Here is a 16,728-nt window from a genome sequence, read left to right as displayed (position 1 = left end):
ATAGTGGATATAAAAAGTTGCATTCAAAATATGAACAAATACTAAAGCAGTGATTCTCAAACAGGGGGCCCGGGACCCACTTAGAAAATTTCTGGGGGCCACAGGATGACAAAATGATTCAAATTAATACTTTAGTATTAATACAATTCATAATAATAGCATTATTAATAAAATAAAAAAATGTAGAATGCTAAAAAAAATTTTTAAGGCATATTTGCCCTAAAACAATGTTTAATTATAACCATATATTGGAAAATAATTGTTGACTTGCCTTGAGTGTGAACGTGTTTCATAATTCCATCAAAGTAACATAAATTGTTTATGGAGGACCAAACCTGTTTATATATTAATTTATCTGAAATGTGATAATAGGAAGAAAAAAAATCCCCTTAATTTATTATTTTCTTATTTTATTTTTAAATGAATTTTTATTATTATTTGAAATTTTATTTATTTATTATTTTATTTATTTTTCCATTTATTCATTTTTAATTTCTGCAGGTTTGATGATTTCTCCCATATCCACACGAGCCTCACGAGGGCGACAAAGATGATATCAATAGACCTCTATGTTCGTGTCACTTGTTTTTCGTGTCTTTCTTGTTATTCTGCGAGACACGGAATGCGACCTAAACCTTATGAATATTTACTTATCATCAGGCATTATAGGGAAATATGAAGACATTATATACCGCATATACCTTCATACAAGCCACAGTTTGATTCTCGGACACAGCCATTTAAAAAGCACACGCCGAAGGATTGTTTAATGCCGTTTCCATGGAAACAGAATCTGGGCGCAGCGTAATTCGAACGTCATGTTGATTGACGGATGAAACACCGCCCAGTCGACGCGAAGACTCAAGTATTCCCACAGATGTCGGCATCGAAACGGCAATAACAAAGTTGAGTGGGAAGACGTAGTTCATGGCCAACAGCAGCACCTGAAGACGCTTCTCCGCTTAAATCCTCGCCATGGATGTGCTGAAATCAGCCAGAAGGGCTTTTATTCGGAGTCCTAGCCTGACCAAACAGTCCCGGAGCTCAGGCAAACACCAAAGTGAGTATTCGTGTCAACAGCGAGACTTTTGTTTGGGGTGTTTTCACGCGTCACTTGTGTTATCCATCCGTTAGCATCTGAACTTGTTTGTCAATTAATCATGTTTAGTAATACAAGCAAAAGATGGAGTTTGCCTAGTAGTTGTGAATCTGTATTAGTTAGTTTGTGGGTGAAAAGTGATTTTTATTTTACTTCATTATGATCTGTAAATATGCTGTCCAAAATGTGTTTAATGAACGACACAGGCGCCTTTTTACAGCTGTCGACGAGATTCACAACCTTCATACGAAACTAGTAGTTTTGGGGTAACGTTATATTAGTGGTTTACTGTGTCTCTCAACCTGTTGAGCTACCCATCTTTACATATTGCCCAAAACGTGGTCTCGCTTTCGAGACATTGCTTTGCTTGAGTATGTTTGTCGTCTAGATTAGCAGGTTTTTCATTAGCCCCCAGTAACCCATACTTTTATTTTAGCGAGCAACTTTTGAAGCTTACTATGCGAAATATTTGCAGGGTTGCACAATATCACCACTGTAAAGGGATAGCTGAAATGAAAATGTTCTCCCCTCATTTACTCCCCTTCATGTTGTTCCAAACCTGCATGAGTTTCTTTCTTATGTTGAACTTAAAAGAAGATATTTTAAAGAATGTTAGTGACCAAACCATGGACGTCCATAGTATTGTTTTTCCTACTATGGTAATCAATGGGTGCCGTCAACTGTCTGGTTACCAACATTCTTTAAAATATCTTATTTTGTGTTCAACCAAAGAAAGAATCTAATACATGCTTGGAACAACTTGACTGTGAGTAAATTAAGAAAAGGAAAAAAATCATTTTTGTCCGAACCATCCCTTAATAATTCACTATTCGTACATATTCTCTTAGACCAATAGGCTAGAATGTGGATATGTTCATCTCAGACAAGCTTTCTGACACTTTGTAACTTTGGCCCATAAATCTTCCTTCCAGTATGTTTATCTCAGAGTGCTCATTTGACTCTCTTTAAGTTTAATTGGGATACATTGAAAATCATTTGTAATATTAATCTGTGTGGCTTCATTGTGTGAATGTAACCACTACTTAAAAATGCAACAGTTTCAGATTTACACTACTGTTAAAATATTTGGGGTCAGTAAATGTTTTTAAAAATGCTTATGCTCACCAAGGTGGCATTCATTTGATATACATACAGTAAAAATATTGTTAATAGTATAACACTTTAAAATAACTGTTTTCTAACTAAATATATTTTTTAAATTAGTGTATTCCTGTGATGGCAAAGCTGAATTTATCTGGATCTTTAATTTAGTTTTATTTTAATTAAACATGGCTCTCGTCATGAACATAGCCATAGAAGCTGGAATGGCATTAAAAAAGGAAAGTAAAAAAAAGAAATAAATGCAAATCTTTTGCAACATTTAAATGTCTTTAGTGTCACTTTTGATGAATGCATTGCATCCTTGCTAAATAAATATATTAATGACCCAAACTTTTGAATGGTTGTGTATTTAGGTTGAATGGTTGTAATCACTTATCAATCACTGAACATGTTGGGAATTACAGTTTTTCTCAATTTCTGAAACCTTGCTCCATTTTCTGAAAACATTAAACACACAACCTCATCTTCAAGCACTATTTACAAAACCTCAGACTCGCAAAATGAAACTTTCGCCTCAAATTCAAAACAGTTTTACCTGTGTTCAAAATCAAACACTGCTCTCAAATCATAAACAAAGTGATCAAAATGATATACACTATCAAGCAGTCAGTAAACCATACACAAAAAAATAGAGAATACATTGTTCAAAACATATAGTTCTCAGGGAGAAGTACATTTTTAATCTCAAAACAAATGTGATCTTTTTCGTCATTGTCTTTTGATGAACTAAAACATGTTCTATCATAGTAGCTCAAAATGTATCAGAAATTACTACTCTGCTTTGCTCTTTGCAATTTTTTTGTTCTTCCTCCTCTTCCTCTTTCTCTTTTGTATTTGACTGTTGCCACTTGTTTACCAGTATGGATGACATGTGCATTTGAGTGGAGAATGTGTTTAGAGTTTTGCTGAAAAGTCTAAGTGAGATCTGCAAATTGTGTTTTACCATGTGAAATGGTTTACAGTATTGACAACAGACTGCACAATTAGCTAAATGAGTCCAGGCAACTGAGAACTTTGTTCAGCCAATGGGTTTTAGTGTTTTAGCAATTGAGAAAAACTGTAAGAAAAAAAGGTCACAGGTCAAGTACTTAAAATACTTGTAAATTTGCTAAATATGATCCAAAACACTGAGCAATGGTGTGAGTAAACAGTGACTTAATAAGTTGTGTGACCTTTATAAAGCTGTGGCACTCGAAATACCCATTTGTTTGTTGCCAAAAGTGTTGCTCTGATAGTCAATTTTACCTGCAATCAGGTAAAATAACATTTGTACATTTTAATTGATTTAAACATGTTGACATTTTGGTACAGTGTTTTTTTTAAGGGTTAATTAACAAAGGCCTTGTATCCCTTATTTTGTGAAATAAACAGTGCTACTGCAAAGCCAGCAGTGTGATTTTTTTTTATCGACATCTGAAATCATTTTCTTTCTCTTTGGCATCCATCCTGGACTAGTTTACAAGTAAGTACTTGTTTGCTGGTATATTCAAGACATTCTAAAGCACGTTTGTTTTAACAAAGAAAGACTTCTTAAAAGTTGCAATGGACAAGCTCAGAGCAAAGCTTTGAAAGCAGGTGAAGTGGGCTGGCTTGGTCTTTGCAAGTGCAACTTTTTTTGCTCTAGTGGAATTAGAAAGTTTGCTGTGCATTTTCATTTCCCCTTTAATTCTGTCTTGACTCCACAAAAGCGGCTCTGTTTCTTGGCAGAGAGCTGCTTATCTTAATGACCTGGAATACAAGACGTCTGCAAACTAACACGGTTAAAACTGTTTAGTCACAATTCAGTCACAGTGAAAAGGCTCAGGCTTTGCCAGAATGCTAAAAGTTTCCAACATCAGCAAGCTACCAGTGTTTATAGGTTGTTCTCTCAACGGCTGAGTGATGGAGAATAAGATGCATTTGTGTGTTTAACATTCTTTTGTTGATCTACCGACCTACTTTTAGCTGCAATACAGAGACTTCACTTCATTTCCCTCCTTTTTGTGGAATCCAGACCAAGATCTTTTTGTTTTTATTTGACTTGGTTGCTTGCGGTTGTTCATTTTGCTAGTTGGATTGTGTATGTTCCCTCTTTAAACAAATGGTTTTAAACTGGTGGGGGACAACCCAAAACTTGGGTCACAGATAAGGTCACAGTTGGCAGTGAAAAAAGTGGGTCAATAGCTGTTTCCATCACCCTGTTTCATGCACATTTTTAAGTATCGCATCAGGAACGAGTGATGTAAACGGCAAATTCCGGGGAAAAAATCCCTTACTTCGTAAAAGTTTTTTTTTTGCTCGCTTGAGGTGGTTTTTGACTCCCTTAATACAAACAATGGGAGATGGAAATGCATTTGCCCAATAAATTCTAACGTAGCGAACATTAAACCTACGTGACTAATCGGCTGTTTCTGCTAATGGTGTATTATTTACTGTGGTTACTAGGTTACCAATACCACCGTCATCTGCTCAAACTACTTGATGGAAACGCACCTAATTCACATTTGTTTGTTTATTTTTTTGCGAACTTTGAAAAGATTCTCTTCACATTTGTATGGAAACCCAGCTAGTGATTGTCCATACTATAGAAAAGGGAAAAGTCTATTTAAAGAAAATGTCAGAACTGTAATCTTTGTCTTCATGTTGGTTTCATTTGGTTTTGAAAAATTTGAACTTTAAAAGGAAAAAAATGTAATCACTCCAAAATGTCATGTGGCGTAGTTATCAAGTAAAAATATTTTTTTTCCAATGTACATTTCAAGTAATTTGTTTTTAACAAATATCTTGTATTAATTAATAAATTGTCAATTTATTTTATTTTACTTTTCAACACAAGTTTCTTAGCAAAGTCTCCATTACACTGTGCCTCGTTTACTGAACAATCTGCGGTCAAAAGCTCCAAACGTTTATAATATAATCCTCAGATGCGATCCATGACGCCATTAAAAATAAACCGTCCACTTGTTCCGAACGCGGGTGTCCTACTTAAGTCTGTACAGAGACACAAATTAGCTGTTTAAACAGGACGTGTCAAAACAAACGTTCTTTTTCTCTTCCATTTGTCCTTCGTTCGGCAGACTCGAGCGTGTCAGAAATTTAAAATATGGCCGTTAGTCAGACAATTATTTACATTGCAAAAAAGAATGTTTCTATTAAAAATATATAAACATCCTTGCAAAATATGTTTACCTTTTTATATAGGCATACATTTGATTTTGTTTAAAGGCACAGTATATAAGATTTTTGGATTAAAATATCCAAAAACTACTAGAACAATGTTATCTATTTAGTTGACTTTGTGTATTTACATTATCACAAATGTTTCCGGGAATGTTTAAATCCAGAGAAATAAGCAATTTTAACCAGGAGACGGACCGTGTCTGTGCGAAACCTATCAATGACATACACGCGTTAGCCTCAATTTTTCCTGTTTTATTTTGTAGAAACCATGGAAACATCAAAGACCCTTTACGTGTTATGTAACAATGTTATATCATTGTTATATAGCTCAATCACAGTTAGTCTAGTCCAGTTAGTTATTGTTTAAATCTTGTTTTCTTGATTTACAGCGAGTACCATGTTTTACTAGCCTGGTCCTACCAGACTCTCATGCATTTCATACACAGAGTCTGGCCACTCTCCATTGACAAGCGTTAACTCCCTTGAAGGCGGATACTCTGTTGAAGTTTTAAACTATTGGATCTGCCCAGGGATCACGTGGATGAATATGCATGGAAATATTTGCAGATGACATTATGCATATTAAAACTAGACATTGTAAGCTCTATATATGATTATTTCTGGGAAAAGACAGTGTGGAGATGCATGAACACACAATCTTCTGCTGGCTGGGTTTTATAAAGGGAATTTTATAAAGAGGAATTTTGCGCAGGTTCTGGCTTTTGTGAACGTTTTATAGATGAGGCCCCTGGTATTGACCAGGGTCAGCCGTTAAGTGACTGAGTGCCAGTGGGCTTAAGGTGTGATGTATAACTTTTCGCCGATGTCTTGCTCTAGAGACATTTATGCATTTGTATTTTACCCATGTGATGTCACAGATCCCACAATATCCAAATTAATTTGGAGTTTGAATAAATGCTTTGTTTATGATGTGCACAATACCTCTTAAATGTCAAAAGATCAAGACATGACAACTACATTACTGCTTATTTTGAAATAATAAAATATACGCTAATGAATTTTTTCATTCTTTAATGAGACTTTAAGAATTTTTTTTTTTAGATATCAATTAGGGCTGCAACGCCGCGATGACGTCGACTATGAAAATACGTCGACATGTATGAAATGCGTCAACGCTTCACATTATTTACGTTCTAGAATAGACCAGATCTAGAATAATGGCGGCTTCTGCACCTGTGCATAGTGAAAAAGATAATTTATCATATAAAGCCAGGCCGCGACATTCAAAAGTGTGGGAGTACTTTAAACAGAAGCCGAATAAAACTGCTTTGTTCGCTCTATAACGGTGCATGCGCAAGCAGTGCGATGGCAGAGCAGAGTCTGTGCGTGTGGAGAGCGGGAGCAGCGTGCGCCTGTTGTGTTTTCACACTGCCATTGTTTGTCTCGCGCAACTGAACCGTGGCGTGTGTATTGGAAATACAGACGAATATTGTCCATTCGGTCACATTTTCCTGCGTTCTCTCGTGCTTTGATTTATTATGGGCAGCATATATCTGCTGCAAATGCGACCTGGTTCCCCTCTGTCCCAAACACATATGCATATAACATAGGGTTATATGTCCATGTCGGTTATTTCGGTTTTCACGTGACTCCGCCCCGTCAGTCACATCAAGTGCAGTTTTCAGGCACACAGAGATGCAGGAGCGGTTATCTGTGTTTATTGAGGCTCAGAATCACTATAGTAACTGCATGTTTTACAGTTTATATACAGGTCAGTTAATTGCTGTTCTTATAGCCTACGCGCTGACACACACAGACGCCGCGCGCAAGCCCCGAATCCAGATCGCTTTCACTTTCGTGCTCATAAAGTTTGTCAAGTTAATGCGTTTAAAGGCTTGCCAGTTTCAATATTTAAAGCGATTGTGCACTATTCAAAAACAACAATACGGACAATGTATCAGCTTTTTTCTGTGACACAGAGAGCCGAGCCGTGTCGCGTCTCTGACAACGCGCGCACCCTGACGGCAGACCTCTATCACCTGCGTCCTCACAAAGCTTGTCATTTGTATGTGGTTTAAGCCCTGCCAGTTTTCGACCATCGGATGTGTATTATGTTGAACTAATGCCTGATATATTGTGACAAACGAACACTCAGACAGAAGCTCGCACATCACGCGAAGATCCCACGCAGAGGAGCGCAGATACACAGTGTCAACACTGTCCTGTGACTAAAGTAGCTTAGAAACTCAAACGTTATAGGCATACATTTGAATACCTTTGAAGTAACTACAAACCACAGCTTCATAATGAATTGAGACGGTATGAGTAATTCACACACACAATCACTCTCTCATTAATGCATTCAAATAAATGTAATGTAGGCCTATAGTATATGATGTATATATGATGTACAACAAGCAGAAATCTGCCCCATAGACAATAACTGCTGAAAGTCCACAGTTTCTTTCAAGTATTTTAAAATCACAAAGAAATACACTTTTTCATTAGAAAAAAAATCCACCTTTTAATAGTAGAAAAATATTTACAGTACAAACCTTATCAGGAACTTACTCAAAAACCTTTTGAGGGCAAAAAAAGCAAAAAAAAAGAGAGAAAAATAATCGTTCATTAATCGTAATCCAGGTAAAATGTTCAATTAATCGAGGTTTTTATTTTTGGTCAAATCGTTACAGCCCTAATATAACATGCTGTATATAGGTAGTTTACATGATTAAAGTAACATTAAAGTTAAGATATGCCTCTAGTTTTAATCATTTAAATGTGTCTTTGAAGTTTGGGCAAAACTTCTGGCAGCTTTAGTTTATGCATATGTATATCTTCAAAATAGACGACTAGTTATACATTACTGAAAGCTCCTGTATGTGAACCTTTTGCAGATAAATACAAGTGCATTTTCGTTTACTATTGACACAAATCAATAAGCAAATCATACTCAACTATGGTAATTAATAACCTATTATAGTAAACAACATTTCCTAATTAGGCCTACTCTGTATACATTTTATGATGAATAGTATCATTAGTTATACATAATGTTTAAAATGCTTCTTGTGTTCATTCATTTCATTATAAAATGGCATAAGTACACTACCCTTCCTGAAATACAATTAATATTGTCATCATTCATTGATTTCATGTTAAAATAATATACAAATTCACTACCCTCTTAGAAATACAATAATCAGTAAAAAAGAATCATCAGATTAATCTGGAAAAAATAATCGTTAGATTATTTGACTAATCGGAAAAAGAATCGATAGATTAATCGATCCAAAAAATAGTAATTAGATGCAGCCCTAATATCAATACGAAACACAAACATGGTAATCAAAGAAGAGGTGTATTCAAGTCATTGTGTGTGAATTGCATCTTAATGGTTTTTTTTATTATAAGTTTGTCAGAAAATTAGCATATTTCCAATGCACCCGATGCTAAATGCAGATAGTCAAATGAAAGTAGCCATATAATCATGCACAGTTAGGATAGCAAAATGAATAGGCTAGGCTTATCAACTTTTAAACGGGAGATTTGAGGACGATTCACCTTTTATAGTTCATAATTACTTTCCTTCCTCTCGTACTTCTCATTCAGCTATCTCCTATGATCATTTCTCATCAGAGTGATCAAAAATGTCCTTCTTGCTGCTCCAAAGTCATGTGCCTCAACAGAGAAAGTGCATAGCTTGCAGCAAACATAGCAGCATTGTAATGAAGAGAGAGTTTTTATGGTGTTTTATAGTGGTGAGATTTATCGCCCCGTGCCTCTGGATCTTTGGTGTGTCGGTGCCCTGCACATACTAAAAAGGGAGGCAATCTGACGCAGAGCATGAGGGAGATGTCCAGCAGCAGCTGTTGAGGCTTTTCCAGGCAGTCCATTTAATAAAAGCATTCAATATTCATGTCTCATGTTTCATAAGTGTGCTTCGTGTGAGAAGAAGCAGCACTAGTTAAGACTTTTAACTTACCAGGGAGACATGGGCCCGTATTCATAAAGATTCTAAGAGTCCTCTCAGAAAACTCCTAATGTAGCTTAAAAACTTTTACGTAGGAGTCTTAGCTTAAGAGCTATTCGGGACCGATCTGAGAGCAACTCTGAGCAAGGAAAATGCAAAAACTTTTATCTTAGTGAAGAGGCGGGGCTGACCCCGTTGCTACGTATGACACAGTCTTTTGAAGACTGTGATTGGTTGGTTGTCCAAAAAGGGGAAAAAAGGAGCACTTAAGTATAGGGTCTATTCTAAGCCTTCACTTTGAATTTACAAGCGCAAATTGTCCTATATTACCGTTCTCTCTCTCACACACACACATTATATATATGTACACTGAAAAAAATTATTATGGCCCGATTAAATTAAGCATAATTAATTTGTGCTCGTTTAAATCATTTAAATTTAGTTTTTTTTTTTTTTTTTTTTTTTTTAAATGAATTGGTTTTATGGGAATTGCATGTGTTTTTGTTTAAATTGAGATCAAATAATTTGATTGTGACCACTTATGATAAAAAAAGTAGTAAATAAAAAAATAAAAAAAAATTCAGTGTATATAAATCCTTTTATTATTTACCATGCTGTTAATTTCCTGTAAGGTATTTGATTGGCTTAGAATTATAAACATTGTTCATCTCTTTCCAATTACACTGATTGCTGGCATGTCTATTTAATTGTTTGTTTGAAAGTTGGGTTTAATGCAACAAACATGATCCCTGCACGATCTAATCTATAGCGTCTTATTAAGTCACTTTCATCCATTGTCTGCAACACATTTCTTCTCCCTCTTCGTCTTTCTGCCATTTTCTCCACTGCTGCAACTCTTAAGCCTCTTATAAGTCCTTGTCCGTGCTCCTAACAAATTTGACCTTAAGACCTCTTTTAAGGGTTAAGATGCTTTCTGAATTACTTTTTTCTTTACTAGGATTTTTTAGTTAATTTTAAGAGTAAACGCCCACATTTCTAAGAATTTTCTTAGAATTTTGTCACTAGGAGCTACTCTTTGCATTAAGATTCTTTATGAATATGGGCCCTGGAATGTTCTTTTAATATATTGTGAATTTATTTTTATTTTTTTCACACAGCCATTGTTACCTCATATAAATTTAATGTGGTCAGTTTAGTTGTTTGCAATTCACGCTAAAAGAATAAATATGATAAATCCGTCATCTCAACATTCTCATGAACATGTTCCTATCGCTTTACATTTATCTGCATTTGTCTCTTTAAGCGAAGATCATTTCCTGTTTCTTAAGAGTGCTGTTTATTTTTCCATTTTGAAAAATAAACGATGGGCATTCTTTCCTCGCTATCTGACCGAGATTGAAATAACTCCCAAACTTACCATGACCTCGAGTCACGGGAAGGGGAAAAAAAAGCTATTTTGCACCGAAATCATATCTGGCTTAAAAGCCATTTCAGTTTCTGATTTTAGAGCTTGGAGATATCCAGTGGTTTGGGCCACTCCACCCTTGGATGGTTCTCCAGGGACATGGTTAAGACAAAGTAGTTCTTCCCCCCCTGTGATTAAGGGCCCTTGGGTGTGTCACTAATCAGTATGTCACTAGGGCTGTATTATTACGCCCTTTTCCATCTCTCTATGTCTATGAATTACCCTGGTTTTATGCTGGGGTTGTAGGGCATCATCAATAATTTTTAGCGTGATATGTTATTTCTGGAGCTGTGGGCAAAGTAATGATATAAAAAGATCCTGTTGTGTCCTTAAATCACTTTTGGGAACTGCAAGTCACTTGTCAGCCTTTCCTTGTAATGATTCGATCCTCTTCTTTGGTGTCGCTGCTTATATATGAAATGCCACATTAGAGCTTTACATTTTGCCCTTGTCATGACATTCTTTAGTCATCCTTGTTTTCTGTTGGCTATACACAAGAATTAACAATCCCTTTCTGGGACCGATTCACTGTTTTCTGTGATTTGTGATTCCTGTAAATATGTATGATTCCTTGAACGCGTGATACGGTTGCTTAATGGTTAAGTGTTTTGGAGGTCTATTAGACCAGTGGCATTTCAAACCAAAGTAAATGAGATACAGGAAATACCTTTTCCTGACTTCATGAAGTTCCATATAAAATGGATACACTTTATTTACCCATCTGGGTCATAATTAGGAACATACAGAAAAATGACACAATAAGGTGAACTTTGTGTGACTTGAATACCTGTGTTTGTTGTTGAACACATCTGACTAAATGAAAAATGTCTTGCCTGTTTTGGCTTGGTGCCTTTTGTGTTGTAATTCCTAGAATTTATGAATTGTAAATGTTAAAGCTCCACTGCCAAAAGCACAGGTGAGCCACAGGTAGCCAGACATGTGAGTCACAACAGAAATAATGAGCGTTTACTTGTGTGCATCTTCGTTAATGGATAGCCGAAATGGCTTAATGTGTTATAATCATCTTGGGAATTTATGCACCTCTTGATGGCAGGTGTGTTGGCGGTTCACAGGTGCTCTAAACGCACTTAAATTTTACATATTAACATTTTTTCTTGCCTTCAAATAGCTTGGTATACAAAACACAAGCTTGAAAGCAAAGAAGCAATGCTGCAATTGCAAAATTGCACTTTATTGTCTGAAAATATCACTACTAAACTAATGCAATACATATGCATCTATATTAGTCAACCTAACCCAATTCTATTTATTCCCAAAGCTCAGCTTTGTGCAGGCCTTGTCAAGTTATTTCACATTGTTTTAAGATGAGCTGAGACAAGACACTTGAGAAAGAACTATGCCAGAAACACTGGTTCAAGAAAGACGTTTAATTTCTATAATTTTTCATCACTAACAGCTGTTCCAGAACTTTGATTGTCTTTGTCTGTTTTCAGTCAGCCCTAGAAATAAAGTTGCACAGAGGCATCCAAAATGTTTTTTGGCCTGGAATAGTTGAGTCTCTAGAGCAAAGGTTGTTTCCAACAAATATTTACTCATGCACTGTTATTTTTTCTTTAATATTTCATATCTGTTCATGACCTCTGAAGCGCAAGTCTCTTGTGTGCACTTTGGTTTGAGTTGTTTACTGTTTGTCTGTGCTGACTTGGTTTAACCCACATGTGTAAATGTTTTTGTAGCTATTCAGCGTTGCCTCATAAACTCTATTCATATTTTGTCTCCTTTATGCAGAGCTCCCTGAGAATTGGACTGACACGAGAGAGACTCTTCTCGAAGGAATGACCTTTAACCTTCGGCATCTGGGGATGACTCTGGTTGACCAACCCAAAGGCGAGGAGCTCTCAGCTGCTGCTGTCAAGAGGATTGTTGCCACAGTGAGTTCTGTCATTTGTCATATAGCTTGGATATGAAGATAAAAGAATAAAGATCATGGCTGCATCTGAAATCGCATACTTTCCTACTATATAGTAGGCAAAAAACTATATTTTATTATTAGAGTGTGACAAAATAAGTATGTCCAAATTTGCAGTACTTATTAAATATTAGACAAAAAGTACCTGGATGACCTACTACTTTCAGCATGATTCTGAAGTATGCATATGATGGACACTTTAATATCCCATGAGGCCACAGGAGAGGATTTGTGAATGGCAGTGATGCAACACAAATGACGCTGTAGGTCACATGTTGATGAAAGCATGGTGAATGTAGTACGTCCAGATTACATTCATACTACATAGAACATACTTTTTTTAGTGGTCGTGAAGTAAATACTTATTTGAAATAAGTTAGGGATGCACCGAAATGAAAATTGTTGGCCGAAGCTGAATATTAATAAAACACTTGGCCGAACATTTGGCCGAAAGCTGAATATCGAACATGGTTTTTCGATAAAAAATAAAATAAAAATGTAATTCTTATTTGTAATTATTTTGCCAGTTTTTTTTTTTACTATTACATAAATTAAATGGTAAAAATTAGCTTTTCACTATTTTGTCTTTCTTTTTTTTAAAGAAAAATAAATTACAAAACTGCAATTTTAGCATTCCAGCAGACATTATACATTATACAAACAAAGCACAATATAACTTAAAATATATATATTTTGTTAAAATGTAAAAAAATCTAAATGCCCTTTCACACCGGATGCGTAAACAAAAAAGCGAAGCGGAAAAACGAATATTTCGTGTGCGAATAGTTTGCGTCAAAACCATTCACATCAGCCGTGACGCGAGTTTGCGACGTCTGTGACGTTTCAGAGCTCCAACATTACAAAACATTCGCGGCGACAGCTGAGAAAACACAGACACTTCATCCAGTGAAGATGAGCTTTTCATTTTATTTAAAAGACCGAAAAGAAGGTATTGGGTGCACCCATTCTTAAAGAACAGAGAGTCTGAAGGGGAGCATGCTAATCTTGTACAGGAGCTAAAACTGTATCATGACTGGTTCCGCACTTACTTTCAAATGTCCGTGGGACAATTTGAGGAGCTCCTCCAGCAGCGCATCGGACGAGACAAACACACTTCAGGAACCAATCGATCCGGAGCAGCTGTGTTTACAGCTATGTTTCCAATTGAGTCACAATGTCAACATTTATGTGCCACAGACGTAACTTACTGACGGAAACACATTCACTTTCCATAGTCGCGGACACAATTAACGTTAGGTTAGAAAAAATCTAAAGAGTTTTAACTAAAAAGTTTATGATATCGTTGTCTGTAGCCTACAGTGGGCTAACACAGCTGGTAAACACAACTACAGCTGTAATCTTGTGAGAAATGCAAAACCTGGCAAAGGTTAATGTTGATTGAATAGCTAGCGATATCTACTGGACATTTCGGTACCTTTTATTTCCTTGCATGTGGTTTAAGCCTGTCGATGCGAGTGTTAAAATCGGCATCGAAACGGAAAAAATGGCGTGTTGCGGCGGGTTGCCTCCGATCCTTCGAATATTCCGATTTATTATGACCTCTGACCTGTAAAGTTTCCAGAATAATAATCATACGTTGTTTGTTAATTGGCCAGAAGAGAACTGGCACCCCGACTGAGCCTGTTTTCTCCCAAGGTTTATTTTTCTAAAAAAAATTCTAAAGCTGCTTTGAAACAATCTGCATTGTTAAAAGCGCTATATAAATAAAGTTGACTTGACTTGATATGTAGACTAAGAAACAGCTCCACCACAGCAGTGTGTGAACAGTGAGACTTTTAAGATTATTTAGAATTTCACAAATATTTTGCAACAAATATTTTTCTATTAGTCTGCCTTTTACATTGCTTTAATGCGTTACTATTTCACTATCACTTCCGAAACCTTGCAGCGTGCAATTGGCCATGAATCCTTTTTGCAACATGAAAAACAATAGTTTTATTCAATGGATTCAATAGACTGTAGACTCAAAAGCGAGCCAAGACCTCTTAATTTACGATCACTAAACGCTGTCGCTATGTCAGTTCATCGTGATCTAAAGTTCAATGAAGCTGCTAACAATGCACAATCTTACTTGCGTCAATTCGTGTCTATACTTTGTTTGTTTGTTAATGAGAGGTTTTCTGAGCCTGTCACCGCTGCAGAAATGCGTTGTAAATCGATACATTTGACATTCTTCAGACACAAATATGCACTGGAGCATTTGCCAATATATTATTACGGTATCAACTGAGGGTGCTCTTGCTTGCATTTGAGGGTGCTTGGACAGTGTCTGCAAACGGCTATTTTTGCGTCCATCTCGGACACTGCTTCCACTCTTCCGACATGTTTGCTGCATTTAGAAGCGTGTGCGCCTCTCTCTCACATGCACTGGTTGCTATATTTGATAATGTCATCAAAAACGTAATTGTTTGGTTATTTTATTCAGTCTTTTCACTTATTCGGAAAACCGAAAGTGCAATTTTTGCTATTTTCGGCCGAATAATTTTGGTTGCCAAACATTCGGTGCATCCCTAAAATTAGTACCTAAAAATAAGTACCTAATCGAGAGCATGCGATTTCTGACACCTGGAATAACAACATAACACATTAAAAAATGTTAGCAACTGCATAGCAAGGCGCTGGCTCCTAGCCTATAAACCACATAGCGACTCCCTGGAATTCACCCTGAATACCCTAGAAACTGAATAACAACAAGCTCAAAACAATCATAGTAATCAATACAGAACATCTTAGAATCAAGAACCAAGTTCTGCACAGACATTAAGCATCACCTATAAAATCACCAATGTAAATTACGTAGACCACGGACAAGCATTTATCGTTATTTGTTCATTTGTTAGGCCAAAGCCAGCGGGAAGAAACTGCCTAAAGTGGCCCTGAAAGTGTCTCCTCAGGGAATCATCTTGTGCGACAGTGTGTCTAACCAGCTGATCGAGAACATTTCCATATACAGGTGAACTCTACACACCTCAGCACAACTACTTCTCTCACGTTCAACTTCCTGTTAAACATTCACTTGCTGCGCCTCTGACCCACATTAGACTATGAAAGGAATGGTCTCTCACGCTTCCTCTTCTCAGAAGTGAGTGTCTGACCTACAGTGGAGATGATTTATCCTGCCATTCAGTGTTTTACCACACACACACACTCACTCACTCACCTCCCAAGTTTCTCAGTAGAGACATTTGAAATACAGCATACCGCAGGAGACCAGCTGTAGTCCTCATAAATCTCATCTTCATAGTTGAATGTGCTTTGGTTGAGACTAGTGTTGTCAAAAATATAGATATTTCGATTCGATACTGAAATATCTGAAACGATACCAATACTCCTTTCTACAGTATCGTGATATTGACACGAGTTGACACGCACCCGCCTCCTCTCATTCACTCCGGTTAAATAGTGTTGGTGTGACGGGTCTGAATTCCACGTGGGATTGCACATAATTCTACTCATTCCCGCAGATTTCACGCTCACATCTGAAGCGCACACACATACAGTAAGAAAGCTGCCTCTGACATACAAGTGCAAAAATGAGCTCCTTTTCCCAGCTTATTAATGGTCAAATACACTCAGAAATAATGTCACAACCTTGGTGAGTATTAACGTAAACACAGTCGTAAACAGTTCAGGAAGAATGTGTAACAGGAACGGTATTTTGGATCCATGCGTGCATCAGGTCTTAAAGGCCCCGCAGCCGAATAGACGTGCCACTCTCTATGCTGTTAATGATCACTTGCTCTTGACTGATTAACTTGTGTAACTTTAATGGATTAATCTGTATTTAATTTTTTACAGTGAAGATTATACAATATTATTTTAAATTGGATTACTTTAGTATTCAGGTAAAAAACTGAATAAAAAAATACACTGTTAGACCTACCTGAAAAAATAAAGTAACTTTATTCAATTGTTAGTAATTTGTTTTTGTTCTTATTTTATTACTGTTTACCTGTCTTTGTAAATTCAGTTTACCATTTAAAATCAAGCTTCCTTGTGCTGTGTGTAAGCTTTTGCTACAAAATTACCCCTTTGTA

The 16,728-nt window shown here is 36.4% G+C and overlaps 1 protein-coding gene across 2 annotated transcripts in view; it reads left to right on the top strand.

The window, feature by feature from the left end:
• The first annotated feature begins 827 nt into the window (after nucleotides 1–827).
• ldlrap1a (low density lipoprotein receptor adaptor protein 1a) overlaps nucleotides 828–16,728 on the top strand; it is a 32,733-nt gene continuing 16,832 nt past the window's right edge. The window contains exons 1-3 of one of the 2 annotated variants that reach the window (XM_079828500.1): nucleotides 828–1,060; nucleotides 12,490–12,632; nucleotides 15,532–15,644. In XM_079828500.1, coding sequence (XP_079684626.1) covers nucleotides 976–1,060; nucleotides 12,490–12,632; nucleotides 15,532–15,644 — 341 coding nt within the window. In that variant the 5' untranslated portion in view covers nucleotides 828–975. The remainder of the gene's footprint in view (nucleotides 1,061–12,489; nucleotides 12,633–15,531; nucleotides 15,645–16,728) is intronic. The other variant, XM_079828499.1, reaches the window with a different exon arrangement.

Source organism: Gobio gobio (assembly GCF_949357685.1).
Source record: "Gobio gobio genome assembly, chromosome: 11".
In the NCBI taxonomy this organism is placed as follows: Eukaryota; Metazoa; Chordata; class Actinopteri; order Cypriniformes; family Gobionidae; genus Gobio; species Gobio gobio.
This window is presented reverse-complemented; position numbering and strand designations above follow the sequence as displayed.